The sequence below is a fragment of the Oncorhynchus gorbuscha genome, linkage group LG06 (assembly GCF_021184085.1).
Source record: "Oncorhynchus gorbuscha isolate QuinsamMale2020 ecotype Even-year linkage group LG06, OgorEven_v1.0, whole genome shotgun sequence".
Taxonomy (NCBI): Eukaryota; Metazoa; Chordata; class Actinopteri; order Salmoniformes; family Salmonidae; genus Oncorhynchus; species Oncorhynchus gorbuscha.
The window spans coordinates 25,666,704-25,689,079 of record NC_060178.1 but is presented as its reverse complement, the minus strand read 5'-3'; the positions used below and the strand labels follow the sequence as shown (position 1 = coordinate 25,689,079).

General features: G+C 42.1%; 1 protein-coding gene across 1 annotated transcript in view; it reads left to right on the top strand.

Moving 5' to 3' along the window:
• Nucleotides 1-22,376, top strand: part of LOC124037758 (leucine-rich repeat-containing protein 7-like) — a 169,206-nt gene that overhangs the window by 56,579 nt on the left and 90,251 nt on the right. Inside the window, 4 exon segments of the mRNA XM_046352775.1 lie at nt 4,361-4,563; nt 8,405-8,522; nt 8,715-8,793; nt 17,058-17,147. Of these exon segments, the coding sequence (XP_046208731.1) occupies nt 4,361-4,563; nt 8,405-8,522; nt 8,715-8,793; nt 17,058-17,147 (490 nt within the window).

Genomic DNA, 22,376 nt, shown 5'->3' with positions numbered 1-22,376 from the left:
TGCTTCTGGAAGCAACTTCAGCACAAGGCCGATGAATGATTGTCAGGAGAACACTACCTCCCCCATTGCACAGTGCCACCTGTATAGTTGGTGGAGGAGGAATAATGGTCTGGGGCTGTTTTCATGGTAGGACTAGGCCTAGTGAAGGGAAATCTTAGCGCTACAGCATATAATGACATTCTAGACGATTCTATGCTTCCAACTTTGTGACAACAGTTTTGGGAATGGCTTTTCCTCTTTCAGGACAACAATGCCCCCCAGCACAAAGCAAGGTCCATACAGAAATGGTTTGATGAGATCAGTATGGAAGAACTTGACTGGCCTGCACAGAGCCCTGACTTCAACACCATTGAACACCTTTGGAACGTATTGGGAACGCCGACTGAGAGCCAGGCCTAATCAGTGCCTGACCTCGCTAATGCTCTTGTGACTGCTGCAGGGACTTTCTTCCATTCAATGTTCCAACATCTAGTGGAAAACCTTCCCAGAAGAGTGGAGGCTGTTATAGCAGCAAAGGGAGAACTGACTCCATATTAATGCCAATGATTTTGGAATGAGATGTTCAACGAGCAGGTGTCCACATGCCTTTAGTTATTTAGTGTATTATACACTAGAGTTAGGCCTCACTTTAGAGACATTTGGAATGACTTGCCAAGCAAACTAAATCTAACCAGCAGAGATGTTCCCATAGAGCTGAGAGAGAGATGGAGATGGAGCTGAGCAGGTGTCCTCAATCCTCACCTTTGCAGAATCTGGTCCTCTGTCATGTGGTTTCCATAGCACCTTGAGCAGAAATCACTTGTATTAACACAAGATACTTTAATGCTTTTATTGATCACTTCTTCTTTTTCTCTTTGACACTTGGCAAGACTGGGTAGAATAGAATAATACACATTGTAATGTGTACAAAATTATATTCTTAATAGAAGCTTAATCAGCTGCATACAATTCAACAAGTGATACATTTTCAATTATAAATTGGGTGGTTCGAGCCCTGAATGCTGTTTGTCTGAGAGCCGTGGTATACCATGGGTATGACAAAACATGTATTTGTACTCCTCTAATTATGTTGGTAACCAGTTTATAATAGCAATAAGGCACCTCGGGGGTTTGTGATATATGGCTGCCTGTCTTCAGCCCCCCTCTCTCTAAATTCAATTCAAAGGGAAACATATGTTTCCATTGCCAAAGCAAATGAAATAGATAATAAACAAAAGTGAAATAAACAATATAAAATTAACCGTAAACATTAAGCTCACAAAAGTTCAAAAGGAATAAGGGCATTTCAAATGTCATATTGTGGTTTTATACAGTGTTTTAACAACGTGCAAAAAATCAACATAAATATGGTTTGTATTTACAATGGTGTTTGTTCTTCACTGGTTTTCAAATTCTTTGTGTGTCTGTGTAATCTGAGGGAAATATGTGTCTCTAATATGGTCATACATTTGGCAGGAGGTTTTGTAGGCTATGCGCACACTGCCCGTCTTCTTTTGAGAGCCAGGTCTGCCTATGGCGGCTGCTCTCAATAGCAAGCCTATGCTCACTGAGTCTGTACATTGTCAAAACTTTCGTTAATTTTGCCTCCGTCACAGTGGTCAGGTATTCTGCCACTGTGTACTCTCTGTTTTAGTGCCAAATAGCATTCTAGTTTGCTCAGTTTTTCTGTTAATTCTTTCCAATGTGTCAAGTAATTATCTTTTTGTTTTCTCATGATTTGGTTGGGTCTAATTGTGTTGCTGCCCTGGGGCTCTATGAGGTCTGTTTGTGAACAGAGCCCCAGGACCAGCTTGCTTAGGGGACTCTTCTCCAGGTTCTCTCGGTGTAGGTGATGGCTTTGTTATGGAAGGTTTGCGACTCGATTCCTTTTAGGTGGTTGTAGAATTGAACGTCTCTTTTCTGGATTTTGATAAATAGCTGGTTTTGGCCTAATTCTGCTCTGCATGCATTATTTGGTGTTTTACGTTGTACACGAAGAGGACACCAGACCTCACAACCATAAAGGGCAATGGGTTCTATAACTGATTCAAGTATTTTTAGCCAGATCCTAATTGGTATGTCAAATGTTATGTTTCTTTTAATACCGTAGAAGGACCTTCTTGCCTTGTCTCTCAGATCGTTCACAGCTTTGTGGAGCAATTTCCTGTGGCCCTGACATTTGCCTGAGGTATGTATAATTTTTGTGTGCTCTAGGAAACGGTGTCTAGATGGAATTTTGTATTTCTGGTATTTCTGGCAACTGGATCATTTTTTTGTTTTTTTTGTAACACCATTATTTTTTGTCTTACTGAGGTTTACAGTCAGGGCCCAGGTCTGACCGTCTTTGCAGAAGATCTAGGTGCTGCTGTAGGCCTTTGTTGGTTGGGGACAGAAGCACCAGATCATCAGTAGACATTTGACTTCAGATACTCTCACCCCATTGGGAATTGTCACGTACACAGGCAGCTGAGCCTAGAGTCCTGCAGGTCTGATCTGTGTGATGAGGCCCTATATAGTCACTATTATACTTCTATGAGAGCCCCTCTGTCTGTAAGCTATACAGCCATAGTCATCAGAGCAGGGATTCCACTCAAAAGCTCTGATTAGGAGACACATGAAGCTGCTGTGTATTTCTACGTGTATTTTGTGCTATATCACTGGCTTAATAGATTTGCTGCCTAGACGGTCTCTTCCCTGCGTCTTGATTGGCTGCTGACACCTCTCTGACCTCTCTGTGGGTGTGACCCCTGATGCTGTGTTGTTGAGAAGAGCAGAGGACAGGAGAGGGAACTGGCAGTTGCTGCTGGAAGTAGGAGTGGGGAGATGATGGAGGGATTTCACTGTGACCTTGTCTGATATGTACTCCTGAGAGCCCGGCTCCATACAGGATTTATGTCTCCCAAGCTGAAATGTCATTCATCTCTCTGCTCTGCCCTACTGCATCTGGAAGAGAGGATCTTTACAAGGCACTCCGATTGAAACAAGGTTGTTTGTCTCCTTTACAATGGGACCACAGAACAATACAAAGACTATTAGATGGAGAATGTTGTTCTGCCTGTGCCATGTCTGTTTTTGTGTGTTTGGGTGGAAAACAAAGATGAGTGGTGGGCCCCAGCCTGTTGACTGTGGAGTTGCTGCTGGCTGGTGGAGGCTATGAATCATCACCCAGCTGCCCCTGGTCTCAACCTACCCTGCTGACAAAATACACAACTTTGTAAGGTTTACAGTCAGGGCCCAGTTACAGTAAACACTTGATTTGTACAGGGACAGGGTAATTCACAGACTACTTGTAGTTACAAAGAGCATCCCAATGTTTTGGGGCAATACCAGCTTTACAAGATAATTGCTGTGTCTTGGTATTTTTGTGGTATTTAATGTGGTATTTACAATGAATAAAACCGGAAAAAGTAAAAGGATGAACAAGTGTCTTGTTAATTTGATTTCCCTGCGTTTGTGATGCTGTGACTACTATGGGCCTAAGTTATCAGCAGAGACTGAACAATGGCTGCATTGAATGTGCTTCACAGGGTTGAGTAAGATAGAAATACGTTTTATTATCACAAGGGTACATTCACATTTTTACCACTACATAATCAGAACTTTCATTATCTTGGGGGAATGATTGACTTATTTTTACAATACCCCTCTTAAACAACCTCAGAGAGAGAGCAATATGGCCTTGCAGACACTATAAACTCAGATACAACTCAGATCTTACCTCGTCCTTACGTGGAAATAGGACATACATACTCACATTCAAACTCGTTCTCTTAAATAATTTTGAGAGCAGACGGCAGAGCAGCTAATTATTTAGTGTAAATTGTCTTCACAGAAACATGTTCCTCACAGTGTTAGTTGACCCAGTGGTGATGTGCAGGTAGTCTATCAATATTTATTAGTTAGAGACTATGTTATGAGCCCTAAAATATCTACCATTGACGTTCCCCAGTAAATCTCATTTGCCCAAGAAATATAGCTATAGGAGTTGTTGTCAAGAGCAGAATATGACATTTTTATATGTGTGAAATTACTCTATACTTCACATTGGTGAATTAGGAGTGTGTGGGACTGGCAGTGAGGTAGGCTGGTATTACTGTGCTGTGTAACAGTGTGAATGGGGGCTTTGACTTAGGTTGGCTAATTGCACTTAACTTTATCGGAGACAATTAAGAGCCAGTTTGACAAGTGTGGTTTAGCATGGCTGCTGCGGCTAATTCCATTTTGTCTTCTGCGGTGCTGTCCTGACCTTATCAGGAGGCTGGCGATACAAGGGCCAGGCAATGGTGAGATTATTTAAAGCAGAGTGGGTCAGAGGAACGCTCAGCTAGTTTATGTTGTCTCACTTATCTCTCTCTCCTTTGTCTCCCCTCCCCCACTACAGTGCAGTGTCTGGAGATGACGACTAAGAGGAAGATCATTGGGCGCCTGGTGCCGTGCCGGTGCTTCCGGGGTGAGGAAGAGGTCATCTCAGTGCTGGACTACTCCCACTGCAGTCTACAGCAGGTGCCCAAGGAGATCTTCAGCTTCGAGCGCACGCTGGAGGAGCTCTACCTGGACGCCAACCAGATTGAGGAGCTGCCCAAGGTGGGTTCTGATGAGGCTTGGTCCTGAGGGCTGAGGTTTGGGTCTGAGAGCTGGGACTGGGTCCTGAGGGCTGAGGCTGGGGCTGGGGCTGTGGGATGAAATGGGTGAAGTGTATAAAATGGACTCTGTAAAGTCATAGTTCAGACCATTTCCCAACATTACAAAGCATGGCATAATGATCGATGTCAACATTATCTCAGCTCTATGCACTCTCTCTCTTCATTTGGCGCTCAGTGTTGATTGTCTAAATGCATTGCCAAGCCAACCAAACCCCCACAGACCAAAGAGTGGCGTAATGTCCTTCCTGTCTGTAAATGAGCTGTTAATAAAGCAGAGAGAAAAACATTCAGAGAGGGAGAGGGGGAGAAAGAAGCTATGTGGTGTCAGGAGAGAAGGGGGGTTGGTTATGAATAAGCACCATGGACAGCTCCCAGTCATTGAGAGCGCAGTATAGGTGTACAATTTACTTTTATTTTTTGAAGAATTTATGAAAGTGTTTTTTCTTCACTTCAATGACAGACATGTAGTTGTTTGAAATCTTTCACTTGATGGTTTCATTTCAGCGAGACAAATAATCATGTTTAAAAAAAAAGCTATATGTTTGACTCCCTCTCAGAGAAATAAGTAGTACTGCTAGGTTTTACACGGTCAAATGTAGCAAATAAGTACATTTATTTTAATAAAGAACTGTACAAATGATACATTTGTGACCTCAAGCCAGCATCCTGGAGTCACGTCTTCACTGTTGAAGTTGAGATTGGTGTTTTGTGGGTACTATTTAATGAAGCTGCCAGTTGAGGACTTGTGAGGCATCTGTTTCTCAAACTAGACACTCTAATGTACTTGTCCTCTTGCTCAGTTGTGCACCGGGGCCTCCCACTCCTCTTTCTATTCTGGTTAGAGCCAGTTTGCTCTGTCTGTGAAGGGAGTAGTACACAGCGTTGTACTAGATGTTCAGTTTCTTGGCAATTTCTCGCATGGAATATCCTTCATTTCTCAGAACAAGAATAGACTGATGAGTTTCAGAAGAAAGTTCTTTGTTTCTGGCTATTTGAGCCTGTAATCGAATCCACAAATGCTGATGCTCCAGATACTCAACTGGTCTAAAGAAGGCCAATTGTATTGCTTCTTTAATCAGAACAACAGTTTTCAATAGTGCTAACATAATTGCAAAATGGTTTTCTAATGATAATTTAGCCTTAAATGATAAACTTGGATTATCTAAAACAACTTGCCATTGGAATACAGGAGTGATGGTTGCTGATAATGGGCCTCTGTACTGTATATAGATATTCCATAAAAAAATCTGCAGTTTCCAGCTGCAATAGTCATTTACAACATTGTCTACACTGTATTTATTTTAATGGACATGTGCTTTTCTTTCAAAAACATGGACATTTCTAAGTGACCCCAAACTTTTTAACGGTAGTGTACATTTGACATTTAAGTCATTTTTAGTAATCTTATCCAGAGGGAGTTACAGTAAGTGCATTCATCTTAAGATAGTTATGTGAGCCATCCACATATCACAGACAAGTATACAAAGTTAATTCCTGCTAAACAATGGAGATATAGAGTTTGAGGGAAAAAAAGAACATTTTATACACACAGTTCAAATAAATATATGAGTAACAAATCTAAGAACAGTAATGTTTTGCACATACATGAAGCAAATTCGGACAAAAAAGTACAAGTTTACAAAAATTTGTGGATATACTGTAGCGTTTTGGAAATAAACTCTTCAGTTTCTCATATAGCGATGTAGCGTGTGCTCTGTGCCTGCAGGACTTGCTGACTTTTATCTAACCTTCACACTAAATAGAAAACAATACATTCAGTGAATGTAGGTTTCATTAATACTTTCAAAGGAGATCTATTACAGTCTAGATGTTATGACAATAGTGTCTTCGTTTGAAATGGAAACTCCTGGATGAATACATCCTAGCCTTCAATACAATTTTACCATTCAATGAAGTTCAATACAACATTCATGAATTTCAACAATTAATTTTCTGAATGTGTACAGTGATAACCTTCAGAGGTTCTGTGGAATTAATGAATTATTATTTGTTTAATACATTTGACAGTGTATTGTGTTCATCAACCAACTCCCAATTAGATACGTTAAGTTATGGATCTCAGTGAGGTTTGTTCAGGGTCTTTGTGAAGAGAGTTCAGAGCCAGTGCGGTGCCTCACAGGGTTGCATAAGAACCAGGCATTGATAGATCCAAAGTGTGTGGTCTTTTATGTAAGTGATGCCTTGGGCAAGACTGGACAACACTGGCTGTCCTGATCCTCTCCAGTTTCCATTGATGTAGATACTCCCCCTCTGGCTATTATAGCTCTTAAAGAGTAATGGCCTCTCATAATGGGCGTGTTACAGTCATGTCCTTACTGGACTGTAATGTCTCCCTGGCTGTCTCAAATGGCATCCTCTTCCCTATGGGCTCTGGTCAAAGGTATTGGACTGTAATGTCTCCCTGGTTGTCTCAAATGGCATCCTCTTCCCTATGGGCTCTGGTCAAAGGTATTGGACTGTAATGTCTCCCTGGTTGTCTCAAATGGCATCCTCTCCCCTTTGGGCTCTGGTCAAAGGTGTTGGACTGTAATGTCTCCCTGGTTATCTCAAATGGCATCCTCTTCCCTATGGGCTCTGGTCAAAGGTAGTGGACTGTATAGGGAATAAGGTTCCATTTGGGATGTAGACCCGTAGAACTTGTCCCTCTCTAGTCTCTGCTCTTTATTTAGAAAGGAATCAACTGCTCTATTCTATATTTTACATGGAGAAAGGAATGGACTACAGAGATGGGAGGAAGCACTTGTTGATACAGTATTGGCTGGCTTTGTTAAAACAAATTCTGTACATTTATGAATGTAAATATTGATCTTCATTATTCATGTTACACAGTTAGAATGGTAATTATTAACCTGTTATCTAAAACAACATACTGCATATAATAATAATAATAATAATAATAATATGGCATATAATAATAATAATATGGCATAATATGGCATGATATGGCATGCATATGGCATGATGCGCATGCACACTAACTCTGCATAGCACCATTTTCAACCTCCCTCCCTCTGCTTTCCCTCTGCTTTCTCCCTCCCTCCCTCCCTCCCTCCCTCCCTCCCTCCCTCCCTCCCTCCCTCCATGCTCCATCTCTCTTTCTCTCTCCCTCGCTCTCTCTGAGGAGGACTGATGTCTCTCTCTCTCTCTCTCTCTCTCTCTCTCTCTCTCTCTCTCTCTCTCTCTCTCTCTCTCTCTCTCTCTCTCTCTGAGGACTGATGTGGCTCTCTCTCTCTCTCTCTCTCTCTCTCTCTCTCTCTCTCTCTCTGAGGACTCTGTGGCTCTCTCTCTCTCTCTCTCTCTCTCTCTCTCTCTCTCTCTCTCTCTCTCTCTCTCTCTCTCTCTCTCTCTCTCTCTCTGGGGAGGACTGATGTGGCTCCCTCTCTCTCTCTCTCTCTCTCTCTCTCTCTCTCTCTCTCTCTCTCTCTCTCTCTCTCTCTCTCTCTCTGGGGAGGACTGATGTGGCTCTCTCCCTCCCTTCATATAGAGCTGTGGACTACTAATGTTGTCCTACAAGGTTACTCAACTGAGAGTTGCTGCTCTTACAGTGAAGGGGAAACGTGTCAGAACATTGAAAAAGACGTTGCCTCAGCGTTTCTCTCATGTTTCACATTTAACAACAACACAGCAGGATCATTAGAGACTGGCCTTATTGAAACAGTGCATGAAATCTCACAAAGTCTACACTTTTTCAACACCGCAGGCTAAGAGATTGATATAACACCAGAATAACTTGTTTCTGTTCTGCCCCTCTCTCTCCATAGCAACTATTTAACTGTCAGGCTCTCCGTAAACTGAGCATACCTGACAATGACCTGTCAAACCTGCCAACCACCATAGCCAGCCTTGTAAACCTGAGGGAGTTGGACATCAGTAAAAACGGTGAGTGAGATGTGATGTCCACAGCAATCTCTGCCCCGTTTCTACTCTGATCTATTCTAAATGGTCGACTCTCTACTGATACTGTCACTCTAAATATTAGCATGATGTAGAATATGACGAGGCATGAGTATTAAAAAGGTGTGTTCATTTGTTATGAATGACAAACATGTTTCCATTCCTTTCCTTCTTTAGGTATTCAAGAGTTCCCAGACAACATTAAATGCTGTAAATGCCTATCTGTTGTGGAGGCCAGTGTAAATCCTATTGCCAAGTAAGTGAAGAAAGGGTGTATCATTGTGGTGGGATGGCTGTAGTCTATAGGGACAATGGTAATGCTGTATTATCATTGCCAACAGCTGTGTCTGTTGCTTTGTGTCAAGCAACAATCACCGATTACCTCAATAAAAAACAACCATGAATTTTCATATGAAAATGCTTTCAGTCAAATTGGCTGAAGAAATACATTTTTTAATATATATATATATATATTTTAGTCACCGCATGGCAACTTTGAAATTAACTGATAAACAGAATGAGGAAAATAACTACATGTGAGACTGTTATATTTGTGTATCTGAGGCTTTTGTCTGAATTTAAATGATTATAAACAATTCCATCACTGTTTACGTAAGACATTTCTTTCCTGCATTGTGTAAATACTGTATGCCATTTGTTAAATATTGAGTAGTTTCCTGTCCTTACAGAGGGTAATGCAGGTCTCTCTGCGTGGTCTTGACATAATGTGCCTCATGCTATAAAATACATTGGAAAACCATAAGGGAGTTACCCCTGAGCAATACGTCATACATTTAGCATTTGTTGGTGGGAAATCATAGGTTGACAAACAAATGGGTTCTCGTAGATTCTCTTTCTACCTGCCTCTCTCTTTCAATTCAATTCAAGGGGCTTTATTGGCACGGGAAACATATCGTTATATTGCCAAAGCAAGTGAAATGGATAAACAAAAGTGAAATAAACAATAAAAAGTGAACAGTAAATATTACCCTCATTATTTCCAAAATAATAGAGACATTTCAATTGTCATTATATCTATATACTGTGTTGTAACAATGCGCGAATAGTTAAAGTACAGAAGGGGAAATAAATCAACATGAATATGGGTTGTATTTACAATGGTGTTTGTTCTTCACTGGTTGCCCTTTTCTTGTGGCAACAGGTCACAAATCTTGCTGCTGTGATTGCACACCGTGGTATTTCACCAAAATCGCTTCCTTTTAGGTGGTTGTAGAATTTAACATATCTTTTCTGGATTTTGATCATTAGTGGGTATGGGCCTAATTATGCTCTGCATGCATTATTTGTTGTTTTGCGTTGTACACTAAGGATATTTTTTCTGAATTCTGCATGCAGTCTCAATTTGGTGTTTGTCCCATTTTGTGAAAACCATGAAGGGCAATGGGTTCTATAACGGATTCAAGTATTTTTTGCCCGATCCTAATTGGTATGTGGAATTTATGTTCCTTTTGATGGCATAGAAGGCCCTTCTTGCCTTGTCTCTCAGATCGTTCACAGCTTTGTGCAAGTTAGTACCTGTGGCACTGATGTTTAGCCCGAGGTATGTATAGTTTATGTGCTCTAAAGCAGCGGTGTTTTGAAATCATTTGTATTTGTGGTCCTGAAACTGGACCTTTGTTGGAACACTTATTTTTTTGTCTTACTGAGATTTACTGTCAGGGCCCAGGTCTAACAGAATCTGTGCAGAACATCTATGTTCTGCTGTAGGCCCTCATTGGTTGGGGACAGAAGCACCAGATCATTAGTAGACCTTAGACATTTTACTTCAGATTCTAGTAGGTTGAGGCTGGGTGCTGCAGACTGTTCTAGTGATCTTGCCAATTTGTTGATATATGTGTTGAAGTCGGTGGGACTTAAGCAGCATTCCTGTCTCACCCCACGGCACTGTGGAAAGAAATGTGTTTTTTTTTGGCCAATTTTAACTGCACACTTGTTGTATGTATACTTGGATTTGTTAATGTAATATGTTTTCCTCCAACACCACTTTCCATCAATTTGTATATTAGACCCTCATGCCAAATTGAGTCAAAAGCTTTTTTTGAAGTCAACAAAGCATGTGAAGACTTTGCCTTTGTTTTGGTTTGTTTGTTTGTCAATTAGGGTTTGTAGGGTGAATACCCGGTCTGTCACACACTAAATTGGTAAACATCCAATTTGAGAATTGCTCAGTACATTGTTTTCACTGAGGAAATGTACATGTCTCCTGTTAATGATATTGCAGTGGATTTTCCACAGGTTGTTGTTGACGCATATCTCATGGTAGTTATTGGAGTCAAATATGTCTCCACATTTGTGGATTTGGGTTGTCAGTCCTTGATTCCAAATATTAAGGAAGATACCAGAGCTGAGGATGATGTTAAAGAGTTTAAGTATAGCCAATTGGAATTTGTGGTCTGTATATGTTATAATTTCATGTAGGATACCATCAACACCACAGGCCTTTTTGGGTTGGAAGGGTTTGTATTTTTGTCCTTTTTGTTCATTCAGTGTAACTGGAGAATCCAGTGGGTTCTGGTTGTCTTTAATAGCTGATTCTAAGATTTGTAATTGATCATGCATATATTTTTGCTGTTTGTTCTTATAGTTCTGTTTGTTCTTATAGTGCCAAAAAGATTGGAGAAGTGGTTTATCCACACATCTCTGTTTTGGATAGATAACTCTTTGTGTTGTTTGTTTAGTATGTTCCAATTTTCCCAGAAGTGGTTAGATGCTATGGATTCTTCAATTTCATTGTGTGCTGTTCCATCTTTTTCTGTAGTATATTTCTGTATTGTTTTATTGATTCACCATAGTGAAGGCGTAGACTCAAGTCTTCTGGGTCTCTATGTTTTTGGTTGGATAGGTTTCTCAATTTCTTTCTTAGGTTTTTACATTCTTTATCAAATCATTTGTCATTGTTGTTGATTTTCTTAGGTTTTGTGCTTGAAATTTTTAGATTTGATAGGGAAGCTGAAAGGTCAAATATACTGTTTAGGCATTCTGCTGCCAGGTTTACACCTTCACTATTACAGTGAAAAGTTTTGTCCAGTTGTCTAAAAGGGATAGAATTTGTTGTTGCCTAGTTGTTTTTGGTAGGTTTCTACACTACTTTCTTTCCACCTATAGCATTTCTTAATATAGTGCAGTTATTTTGGCTTTGATGCCTCCTCATGATTGAGTATTGCTCTGTTTAAGTAGACTGATTTTGCTGTGATCTGATAGGGGTGTTAATGGCCTGACTATGAACGCTCTGAGAGACTCTGGGTTGAGGTCAGTGATGTAGTAATATTTTAAGATGCATACACAACGCAGAGGACTTAAGGTCAAGAGGGAATTAGTTGTTTTTCTGTAATAGGGATTACATTATTAATGTGTCAGAGACATGGGAGGAATGTCAGTCTGGGACTCATAGCTACATGTGGCAAGTTCTCATTGGTTCAAATTGTCTACACATTGAGCCTGAAATGGGATACTTTTTAATTTGACAACTTTACAATTTTTACAATTTTATTACCAGGAATTCTATTTGGTCAACCACAGGCTAGGGTTGGGGGGTATAAAACTACTCTCTTTCCTTTTTAACACCTGGTAGTTTGGTGGATGGGACTACCAGCTCTCTGTAACCTAAAAGGCAACCAGTTGGTCTGTCTCATATATACCATGTTTCTTGTAGGATAACAGTGTCTGTATTTCCAATTTATTTGATGAAGTCTGGGTTCCTGCTCTTTAGGCCAAAGGCAGATGACCATCATTGAAAATAAGAATTTGTTCATAAGTTAAATAAAGGTAAAATAAAAAAAATATAGGGTGTGGCCAGGGTTTATTTGGGATGGTCTCAGCTGGTTGGGGTGTGGCTCGTGAAGCTATGGGTGTAGATCCTCTTGGCGTGGGTTCTCAGGGTGTCTCGCTGGTCTGGGCGGGGTGTTCGCTGCTCCTGTGTAAGGTGCTGCGGTTGAGGGTGACGTCCTTCCGGGTCCTGGCAAAAGTTGGGATTTCTGCCTGGTGGTAAAGGTTGTTTAAGTCTAGGGTGGACTGGTGGGCCAAGTCGACATTAGGTTTTGAGGCACAGTCAAGGGAAATGCTTGCGTTCACCCTCTGTATGGTGGCAAGGTGAATGTCTTTTCATGATAGCAGGGTGGAGATAACCACTTGTGCGTTGGAGAAAGTGGAAAAAGCTTTTTCAATCACTCCGTTGAGTGATGTGGCCATCCTTTCCTGCTGGGCCCTCAGGTCATTTGTGACCGTGTGATTTATAATGTGGCTGGGGGACCCTAGTCTGTCCTCTGACAACAGCTCTAGGTCATGCCTAGTGTTTGGGCACCAGAGATTAGCCAGTTTGTGTTTGGGAAAAAGTTTATTTGCCATTTGAGTCAATGAGGAGCACAATTTCTGGCTTTTGTGTGTCCTCAATGGGTTGTCAGGAGAGCTATCGGTGGAGCTGACGGGGGCTGTTAGGAGGGGGTGGGGTCTGTTGGGTTGGTGGGTCCTATGTTGTCGGTTCCATTGTGGTTGTGGTCTGTGTCTGAGGTGGGCTGTTTTGATGGTTTCTCTGGGGGAGTGTCTGTAACACCTCAGCTTTCTCACCTCCTCCTTCACTGCTATTAGCTGTGCCATGTGTTTCTCTCCCTCCTCCTTCACTGCTGATAGCTGTGCCATGTGTTTCTCTCTCTCCTCCTTCACTGCTGATAGCTGTGCCATGTGTTTCTCTCTCTCCTCCTTCACTGCTGTTAGCTGTGCCATGTGTTTCTCTCCCTCCTCCTTCACTGCTGTTAGCTGTGCCATGTGTTTCTCTCTCTCCTCCTTCACTGCTGTTAGCTGTGCCATGTGTTTCTCTCTCTCCTCCTTCACTGCTGATAGCTGTGCCATGTGTTTCTCTCCCTCCTCCTTCACTGCTGATAGCTGTGCCATGTGTTTCCTCCCTTTTCCTTCACTGCTGATAGCTGTGCCATGTGTTTCTCTCCCTCCTCCTTCACTGCTGTTAGCTGTGCCATGTGTTTCTCTCTCTCCTCCTTCACTGCTGTTAGCTGTGCCATGTGTTTCTCTCCCTCCTCCTTCACTGCTGATAGCTGTGCCATGTGTTTCTCTCCCTCCTCCTTCACTGCTGTTAGCTGTGCCATGTGTTTATCTCTCTCCTCCTTCACTGCTGTTAGCTGTGCCATGTGTTTCTCTCTCTCCTCCTTCACTGCTGTTAGCTGTGCCATGTGTTTCTCTCCCTCCTCCTTCACTGCTGATAGCTGTGCCATGTGTTTCTCTCCCTTTTCCTTCATTGCTGTTAGCTGTGCCATGTGTTTCTCTCCCTCCTCCTTCACTGCTGATAGCTGTGCCATGTTTCTCTCCCTTTTCCTTCACTGCTGTTAGCTGTGCCATGTTTCTCTCCCTTTTCCTTCACTGCTGTTAGCTGTGCCATGTGTTTCTCTCCCTCCTCCTTCACTGCTGATAGCTGTGCCATGCTGATAGCTTCATGTGTTTCTCTCCCTCCTCCTTCACTGCTGATAGCTGTGCCATGTTTTCTCTCCTCCTCCTTTCTCTGCCCTTTTCCTTCACTGCTGATAGCTGTGCCATGTGTTTCTCTCCCTCCTCCTTCACTGCTGTTAGCTGTGCCATGTGTTTCTCTCCCTCCTCCTTCACTGCTGATAGCTGTGCCATGTGTTTCTCTCCCTCCTCCTTCACTGCTGATAGCTGTGCCATGTGTTTCTCTCTCTCCTCCTTCACTGCTGTTAGCTGTGCCATGTTTCTCTCCCTTTTCCTTCACTGCTGTTAGCTGTGCCATGTGTTTCTCTCCCTCCTCCTTCACTGCTGTTAGCTGTGCCATGTGTTTCTCTCTCTCCTCCTTCACTGCTGATAGCTGTGCCATGTGTTTCTCTCCCTCCTCCTTCACTGCTGTTAGCTGTGCCATGTGTTTCTGTGTTGTTGTTTCTCTCACTCAGGATTAGAGGTCGACCGATTAATTAGGGCCGATTTCAAGTTTTCATAACAATCGGAAATCTGTATTTTTGGGCGCCGATTTACAAATGTTTTTTTTAATTATAATATATTTTTTAGACCTTTTATTTAACTAGGCAAGTTAGTTCATAGAACTACCCCCCAGAATTCAAACAGGGGTAAAACCAAGATGATTTGTTACTGCCTGTTACGCAAATGCAGTTAGCCAAGGTAAGTTGCTAGCTAGCATTTAAACTTATCTTATAAAAAACAATCAATCATAATCACTAGTTAACTACACATGGTTGATGATATTACTAGATATTATCTAGCGTGCCCTGTGTTGCATATAATCTGACTGAGCATACAAGAATCTAAGTATCTGACTGAGGGGTGGTAGGCAGAAGCAGGCACGTAAACATGAATTCAAACAGCACTTTAGTGCATTTTGCCAGCAGCTCTTCGTTGTGCGTCAAGCATTGCGCTGTTTATGACTTCAAGCCTATCAACTCCCGAGATGAGACTGGTGTAACCGAAGTGAAATGGCTAGCTAGTTAGCGTGCGCTAATAGCGTTTCAAACGTCACTCGCTCTGAGCCTTCTAGTAGTTGTTCCCCTTGCTCTGCATGGGTAACGCTGCTTCGATGGTGGCTGTTGTCGTTGTGTTGCTGGTTCGAGCCCAGGGAGGAGCGAGGAGAGGGACGGAAGCTAAACTGTTACACTGGCAATACTAAAGTGCCTATAAGAACATCCAATAGTCAAAGGTTAATGAAATACAAATGGTATAGAGGGAAATAGTCCTATAATTCCAACCTAAAAGTTCCTATCTGGGAATATTGAAGACTCATGTTAACTTCAATATAGGGGGCGCTCTTTTAATTTTTGGATTAAAAAAAAACGTTCCCGTTCTAAAAAATATATTTTGTCACGAAAATATGCTCGACTATGAATATAATTGACAGCTTTGGAAAGAAAACACTGACGTTTCCAAAACTGCAAAGATATTATCTGTGTGTGCCACAGAACTGATGCTACAGGTGAAACCAAGATGAAATTTCAAACAGGAAGTGCCCCAGATTTTGAAGGCGCTGTGTTCCAATGTCTCCTTATATGGCTGTGAATTCGCCAGGAATGAGCTTACACTGTCGTTTCCCCAAGGTGTCTGCAGCATTGTGACGTATTTGTAGGCATATCATTGGAAGATGACCATTTTACACTACATCTACCAGGTGCTCGCTTGGTGTCCTCCGTCGCAATTATTGCGTAATCTCCAGCTGCGTGTATTTTTCCATTTGCGGAAAAACACGAAAGGATTGATTCTAAACAACGTTTGCCATGTTTCTGTCGATATTATGGAGTTAATTTGGAAAGAAGTTTGGCGTTGTAATGACTGAATTTTCGGGGGTTATTCTTAGCCAAATGTGATGAACAAAACGGAGCGATTTCTCCTACACAAATAATATTTTTGGAAAAAATGAACATTTGCTATCTAACTGAGAGTCTCCTCATTGAAAACATCCGAAGTTCTTCAAAGGTAAATGATTTTATTTGAATACTTTTCTTGTTTTTGTGAAAATGTTTCCTGCTGAATGCTAGGCTTAATGCTATGCTAGCTATCAATACTCTTACACAAATGCTTGTGTAGCTATGGTTGAAAATCATATTTTGAAAATCTGAGATGACAGTGTTGTTAACAAAAGGCTAAGCTTGTGAGCCAATATATTTATTTAATTTCATTTGCGATTTTCATGAATCGTTAACGTTGCGTTATGGTAATGAGCTTGAGGCTATGATGACGCTCCCGGATACGGGATTGCTCGACGCAAGAAGTTAAAAGGAACCACCAGCTTTCATATGTTCTCATGTTCTGAGCAAGGAACTGAAACGTTAGGTTTCTTACATAGCACATATTGCACTTTTACTTTCTTCTCCAACACTTTGTTTTTTCATTATTTAAACCAAATTGAACATGTTTAATTATTTACTTGAGGCTAAATTGATTTTATTGATGTATTATATCAAGTTAAAATAAGTGTTCATTCAGTATTGTTGTAATTGTCATTATTACAAATACATTTTTAAAAGCGGTTTTTGGTCCTCTAATAATCGGTATCGGCGTAGAAAAATCATAATCGGTCGACCTCTACTCAGGATGGACGAGTCGTTACCGAGAGAGAGCTTTTCCTGATGTGCTCTCTCTTTGATCCCCTGCTGGAACTGCTTGAGCATGCCCTGCACCATTACTGTCCCAGGCTTGTACTCGTTGACAGAGGTTGCTTAAATTTCCTCAATGTCTAGTATTTTTAGTTTCCACCCTGGGCCAATACCCTCTCTCTTGACATAGGGGTAGTGTGCTCTTACAGCACTGTGCCATGCCAGGGGATGGTCTTTGTGGAAAATGAAGTTGCTTACATTCCCCTCTTTGTAGCGGTCAGAAAATAGTGTCTCTGGATTGTCCTTGAGGAGCTTCTTTTTGTACTTCTTCCGTGCTGTGTAATTTTTTTATATCCAAGGGGTACTGTATTGTGATGACATCTGCACAGGGATTCTTTCTCTCTCTCCCTTTCCGTCTCTCTCATTGCCCATCTCTCCACTGTAGGCTCCCAGAGGGCTTCACCCAGCTCCTCAACCTGACACAGCTCTTCTTAAACGATGCCTTTCTGGAATACCTCCCCGCCAACTTTGGGAGGTGAGTTCTGCCTATGGACTCCCTTGTTCTGGTGTTGTGGGGCCAAGGGCCCTCAGTTGCAAAACAAGAGGCCCTCTGTGTATGGTTTGGATTGGAACTTTTATTCAGTTACCAGTATGCCTGGGTGGGTTCAAACAGACTGTTCTTCATTCTCTGCACACACTTGCCTGGGGCTTGCATGAATAAAGCAATGGTTTAGGGACAGATCTAAATGTACTGGGGGCAAGGGACCGTCCAACTCTAGGTGTCCTGGGAAAAAAAATGCACCCCCCTCCCCAAAGTTATACATATTTTCACATGACCCTTAATTAAACAAACTACCTCCTCATCGAATTAACTCAAAATAATATTTACGACCACAAATAACAATAACTGTATGAACGTGGATATCAACTTTGCCACTTCAGCATGCTTTTGTGGCACAGTCGATGCCACGCAGGGCTACGGGTCAGAAGGTTGAGTGTTTGCTGAGCACCACAGACTCTCTCTCCCTGCCTGTTTCATTAACCTACGATCAGAGCCATCTGCAGACAGTGATCAGCTGGGGGGAAATCAGGTTTTCAACATTTTGATACCCAGTATCGAAGGCTTGGCTTAACAGTCTCTGAATGTCATTCAACTTTTTGGTGTTTTGCAACAGATGGCTCTTTCCATTCACCAAGACCCTGCTGCACAGTTTGGATTGAATTATTGATTGATCTGGGATTTATTTCCATTGTGTTCCCTATTTTTACATAAATACATATACAATGAAATACAGTGGGGCAAAAAAGTATTTAGTCAGCCACCAATTGTGCAAGTTTTCCCACTTAAAAAGATGAGAGAGGCCTGTAATTTTCATCATAGGTACACTTCAACTATGACAGACAAAATGAGAAAAAAAAACAGAAAATCACATTGTAGGATTTTTAATGAATTTATTTGCAAATAATGGTAGAAAATAAGTATTTGGTCACCTACAAACAAGCAAGATTTCTGGCTCTCACAGACCTGTAACTTCTTCAAGAGGCTCCTCTGTCCTCCACTCGTTACCTGTATTAATGGCACCTGATTGAACTTGTTATCAGTATAAAAGACACCTGTTCACAATCTCAAACAGTCTCACTTCAAACTCCACTATGGCCAAGACCAAAGAGCTGTCAAAGGACACCAGAAACAAAATTGTAGACCTGCACCAGGCTGGGAAGACTGAATGTGCAACAGGTAAGCAGCTTGGTTTGAAGAAATCAAGTGTGGGAGCAATTATTAGGAAATGGAAGACATACAAGACCACTGATAATCTCCCTCGATATGGGGCTCCACGCAGATCTCACCCCGTGGGGTCAAAATGATCACAAGAACGGTGAGCAAAAATCTCAGAACCACACGGGGGGACCTAGTGAATGACCTGCAGAGAGCGGGGACCAAAGTAACAAAGCCTACCATCAGTAACACACTACGCCGCCAGGGATTCAAATCCTGCAGTGCCAGAAGTGTCCTCCTGCTTAAGCCAGTACATGTCCAGGCGCGTCTGAAGTTTGCTAGAGAGCATTTGGATGATCCAGAAGAAGATTGGGAGAATGTCATATGGTCAGATAAAACCAAAATATAACTTTTTGGTAAAAACTCAACTCGTTGTGTTTGGAGGACAAAGAATGCTGGGTTGCATCCAAAGAACACCATACCTACTGTGAAGCATGGGGATGGAAACTTCATGCTTTGGGTCTGTTTTTCTGCAAAGGGACCATGACGACTGATCCGTGTAAAGGAAAGAATGAATGGGGCCATGTATTGTGAGATCACGAGTGAAAACCTCCTTCCATCAGCAAGGACATTGAAGATGAAACGTGGCTGGGTCTTTCAGCATGACAATGATCCCAAACACACCGCCCGGGCAACGAACAAGTGGCTTCGTAAGAAGCATTTCAAGATCCTGGAGTGGCCTAGCCAGTCTTCAGATCTCAACCCCATAGAAAATCTTTGGAGGGAGTTGAATGTCCGTGTTGCCCAGCAACAGCCCCAAAACATCACTGCTCTAGAGGAGATCTGCATGGAGGAATGGGACAAAATACAGTGTGTGAAAACCTTGTGAAGACTTACAGAAAACGTTTGACGTATATAACATGTGGATAGATAAAGTATTGAGAAACTTTTGTTATTGACTAAATACTTATTTTCCACCATAATTTGCAAGTAAATTCATAAAAAAAGCCTACAATGTGATTTTCTGGATTTTTGTCTGTCATAGTTGAAGTGTACCTATGATGAAAATTACAGGCCTCTCATCTTTTTAAGTGGGAGAACTTGCACAATTGGTGGCTGACTAAATACTTTTTTTCCCCACTGCATATACAGACACATTACAGAGATGGAGACGAAAACATTCTCAACCTCCAGATGAGTATGAGGGGCGAGTTTAAGTACAATTCTTACAAGCTTGTTTGGCTGGTAGCTTATTCTTCAGATGTTTGGGGCTGCTGGTGGACTATGATGTGCAGGCATAATCAAAGGTACACTGAACTCTTATTCGGTGTCTATAGCTAGGTTTCCATACAATTGGTGACAGATGTTAATGTGAATATTCTAAAATCTTCATAAAAACAATATCAGAGTGGGGCACCATAACATGACAGGAAATATTTTAATTTACCGGACATTTTAAGAAATTTTATGGACATCCATATACATTCAGATCCAACCTAGCGCAGCCAGCGCCATCAATAAATGAGGTATGTTGGCCAAATGAGCCACATTTACTTTCCTAAAACAATAATTGCCCGCCCCGCGGTTCAGCTGTCAGAGCTTAGCACAAATGCATCAGGGCATATACACTGCTCAAAAAAATAAAGGGAACACTAAAATAACACATCCTAGATCTGAATGAATGAAATATTTTTATTAAATACTATTTTCTTTACAGAGTTGAATGTGCTGACAACAAAATCACACAAAAATGATCCATGGGAATCAAATGTATCAACCCATGGAGGTCTGGATTTGGAGTCACACTCAAAATTAAAGTGGAAAACCACACTACAGGCTGATCCAACTTTGATGTAATGTCCTTAAAACAAGTCAAAATGAGGCTCAGTAGTGTGTGTGGCCTCCACGTGCCTGTATGACCTCCCTACAACGCCTGGGCATGCTCCTGATGAGGTGGCGGATGGTCTCCTGAGGGATCTCCTCCCAGACCTGGACTAAAGCATCCGCCAACCCCTGGACAGTCTGTGGTGCAACGTGGCGTTGGTGGATGGAGCGAGACATGATGTCCCAGATGTGCTCAATTGAATTCAAGTCTGGGGAACGGACGGGCCAGTCCATAGCATCAATGCCTTCCTATTGCAGGAACTGCTGACACACTCCAGCCACATGAGGTCTAGCATTGTCTTCCATTAGGAGGAACCCAGGGCCAACCGCACCAGCATATGGTCTCACAAGGGGTCTGAGGATCTCATCTCGGTACCTAATGGCAGTCAGGCTACCTCTGGCGAGCACATGGAGGGCTGTGCGGGGCTCTGGCAGTACTCCTCCTGCCCCTCCTTGCACAAAGGCGGAGGTAGCGGTCCTGCTGCTGGGTTGTTGCCCTCCTACGGCCTCCTCCACGTCTCCTGATGTACCAGCCTGTCTCCTGATGTACCAGCCTGTCTCCTGATGTACCAGCCTGTCTCCTGATGTACCAGCCTGTCTCCTGATGTACCAGCCTGTCTCCTGATGTACCAGCCTGTCTCCTGATGTACCAGCCTGTCTCCTGATGTACTAGCCTGTCTCCTGATGTACCAGCCTGTCTCAATCAGTGTTGCTTCCTAAGTGGACAGTTTGATTTCACAGAAGTGTGATTGACTTGGAGTTACATTGTGTTGTTTAAATGTTCCCTTTATTTTTTGAGCAGTGTATATATATATATATATATATATGGTACTATAATTTGTTTTTATATGGTGGATATATATATATATATATTATAAGGAAGAGAAGCTTAGGCCTAACCCCAGAGAGATAGATATGCCGGTGGCATGATACGACACCGACATTTGTATTTATAATGGATCCCCATTAGCTGTTGATAAGGTAGCAGCTACTCTCAAAATTAAGGGAGTTTTACAATTTTAAAAACATTACAATACCTTCACAGATTCCACAACACACCGTGTGCCGTCAGACCCCTATTCCACCACTACCACATATCTTCAATACAAAATCCATGTGTACGTGTGTGTATAGTGCATATGTTTTCATGTGTGTGTATGCTTGCGTCTGTGCCTATGTTTGTGTTGCTTCACAGTCCCTGCTGTTCCATATGGTGTATTTGTGTCTGTTTTTAAAAATCTAATTTTACTGCTTGCATCATACATTTCTTTGTCAGATGGCTACTGCATCTGCTATACAGATATAGACATACAGAAGGAGGGTAATAAAGATAAGCATTATATTGTTAGATTATAGGAGTAACTTTGGTAGCTCTGAAACAGTTCAACTGTCAGAGTCAGTTGGAGCACCGGGGCGAACTACCTTCTTATCATAGGCCTGCAGTGTTATGCAGGTGAATGAGGACCCAAAAGCGACTTAACAGAAACAGAGTTTATTCCAGTCTTAACAAAAAACGATTAATCCTGAATTCTTTCACTGGTAATGTCCAAACAGGAATAACTGAAATCCTCTAGTCAGTAGAGGGGAACAACAGGAGATGCGACCACAGACTGCAGGTCGCTTCGGGTGGCGCAGGCCGTAGCTGATAGAGACACCTGCTCACACGCAGCATCTGAAGAAGGCAAAAACACGACAGGACGGAACAAGGACACAGTACAGCAAACAAGGATCCGACAAGGACAGAAGCGGAAACAGAGGGAGAAATAGGGACTCTAATCAGAGGGCAAAATAGGGGACAGGTGTGAAAGAGTAAACGAGGTAGTTAGGAGAATGAGGAACAGCTGGGAGCAGGAACGGAACGATAGAGAGAGAGAGAGAGAGAGAGAGGGAGAGAGATAGAGAGAGGGAAAGAACCTAATAAGACCAGCAGGGGGAAACGAATAGAAGAGAAAGCACAGGGACAAGACATGACAATCTATGACAAAACATGACATGCAGTAGCTAAAGCTTAATAATAGCTACACCATACCAAACCATAACAAACGTTTCCAAACTTTTATTAGGGTAATATCAAAAGTAAGTCAAGCCGTTGTTTATCGGGAAAATACGAGCAGAGGAGCAACTGTAAACCAGGGAAAAAATGTACTACCCTCCCCTATGCCC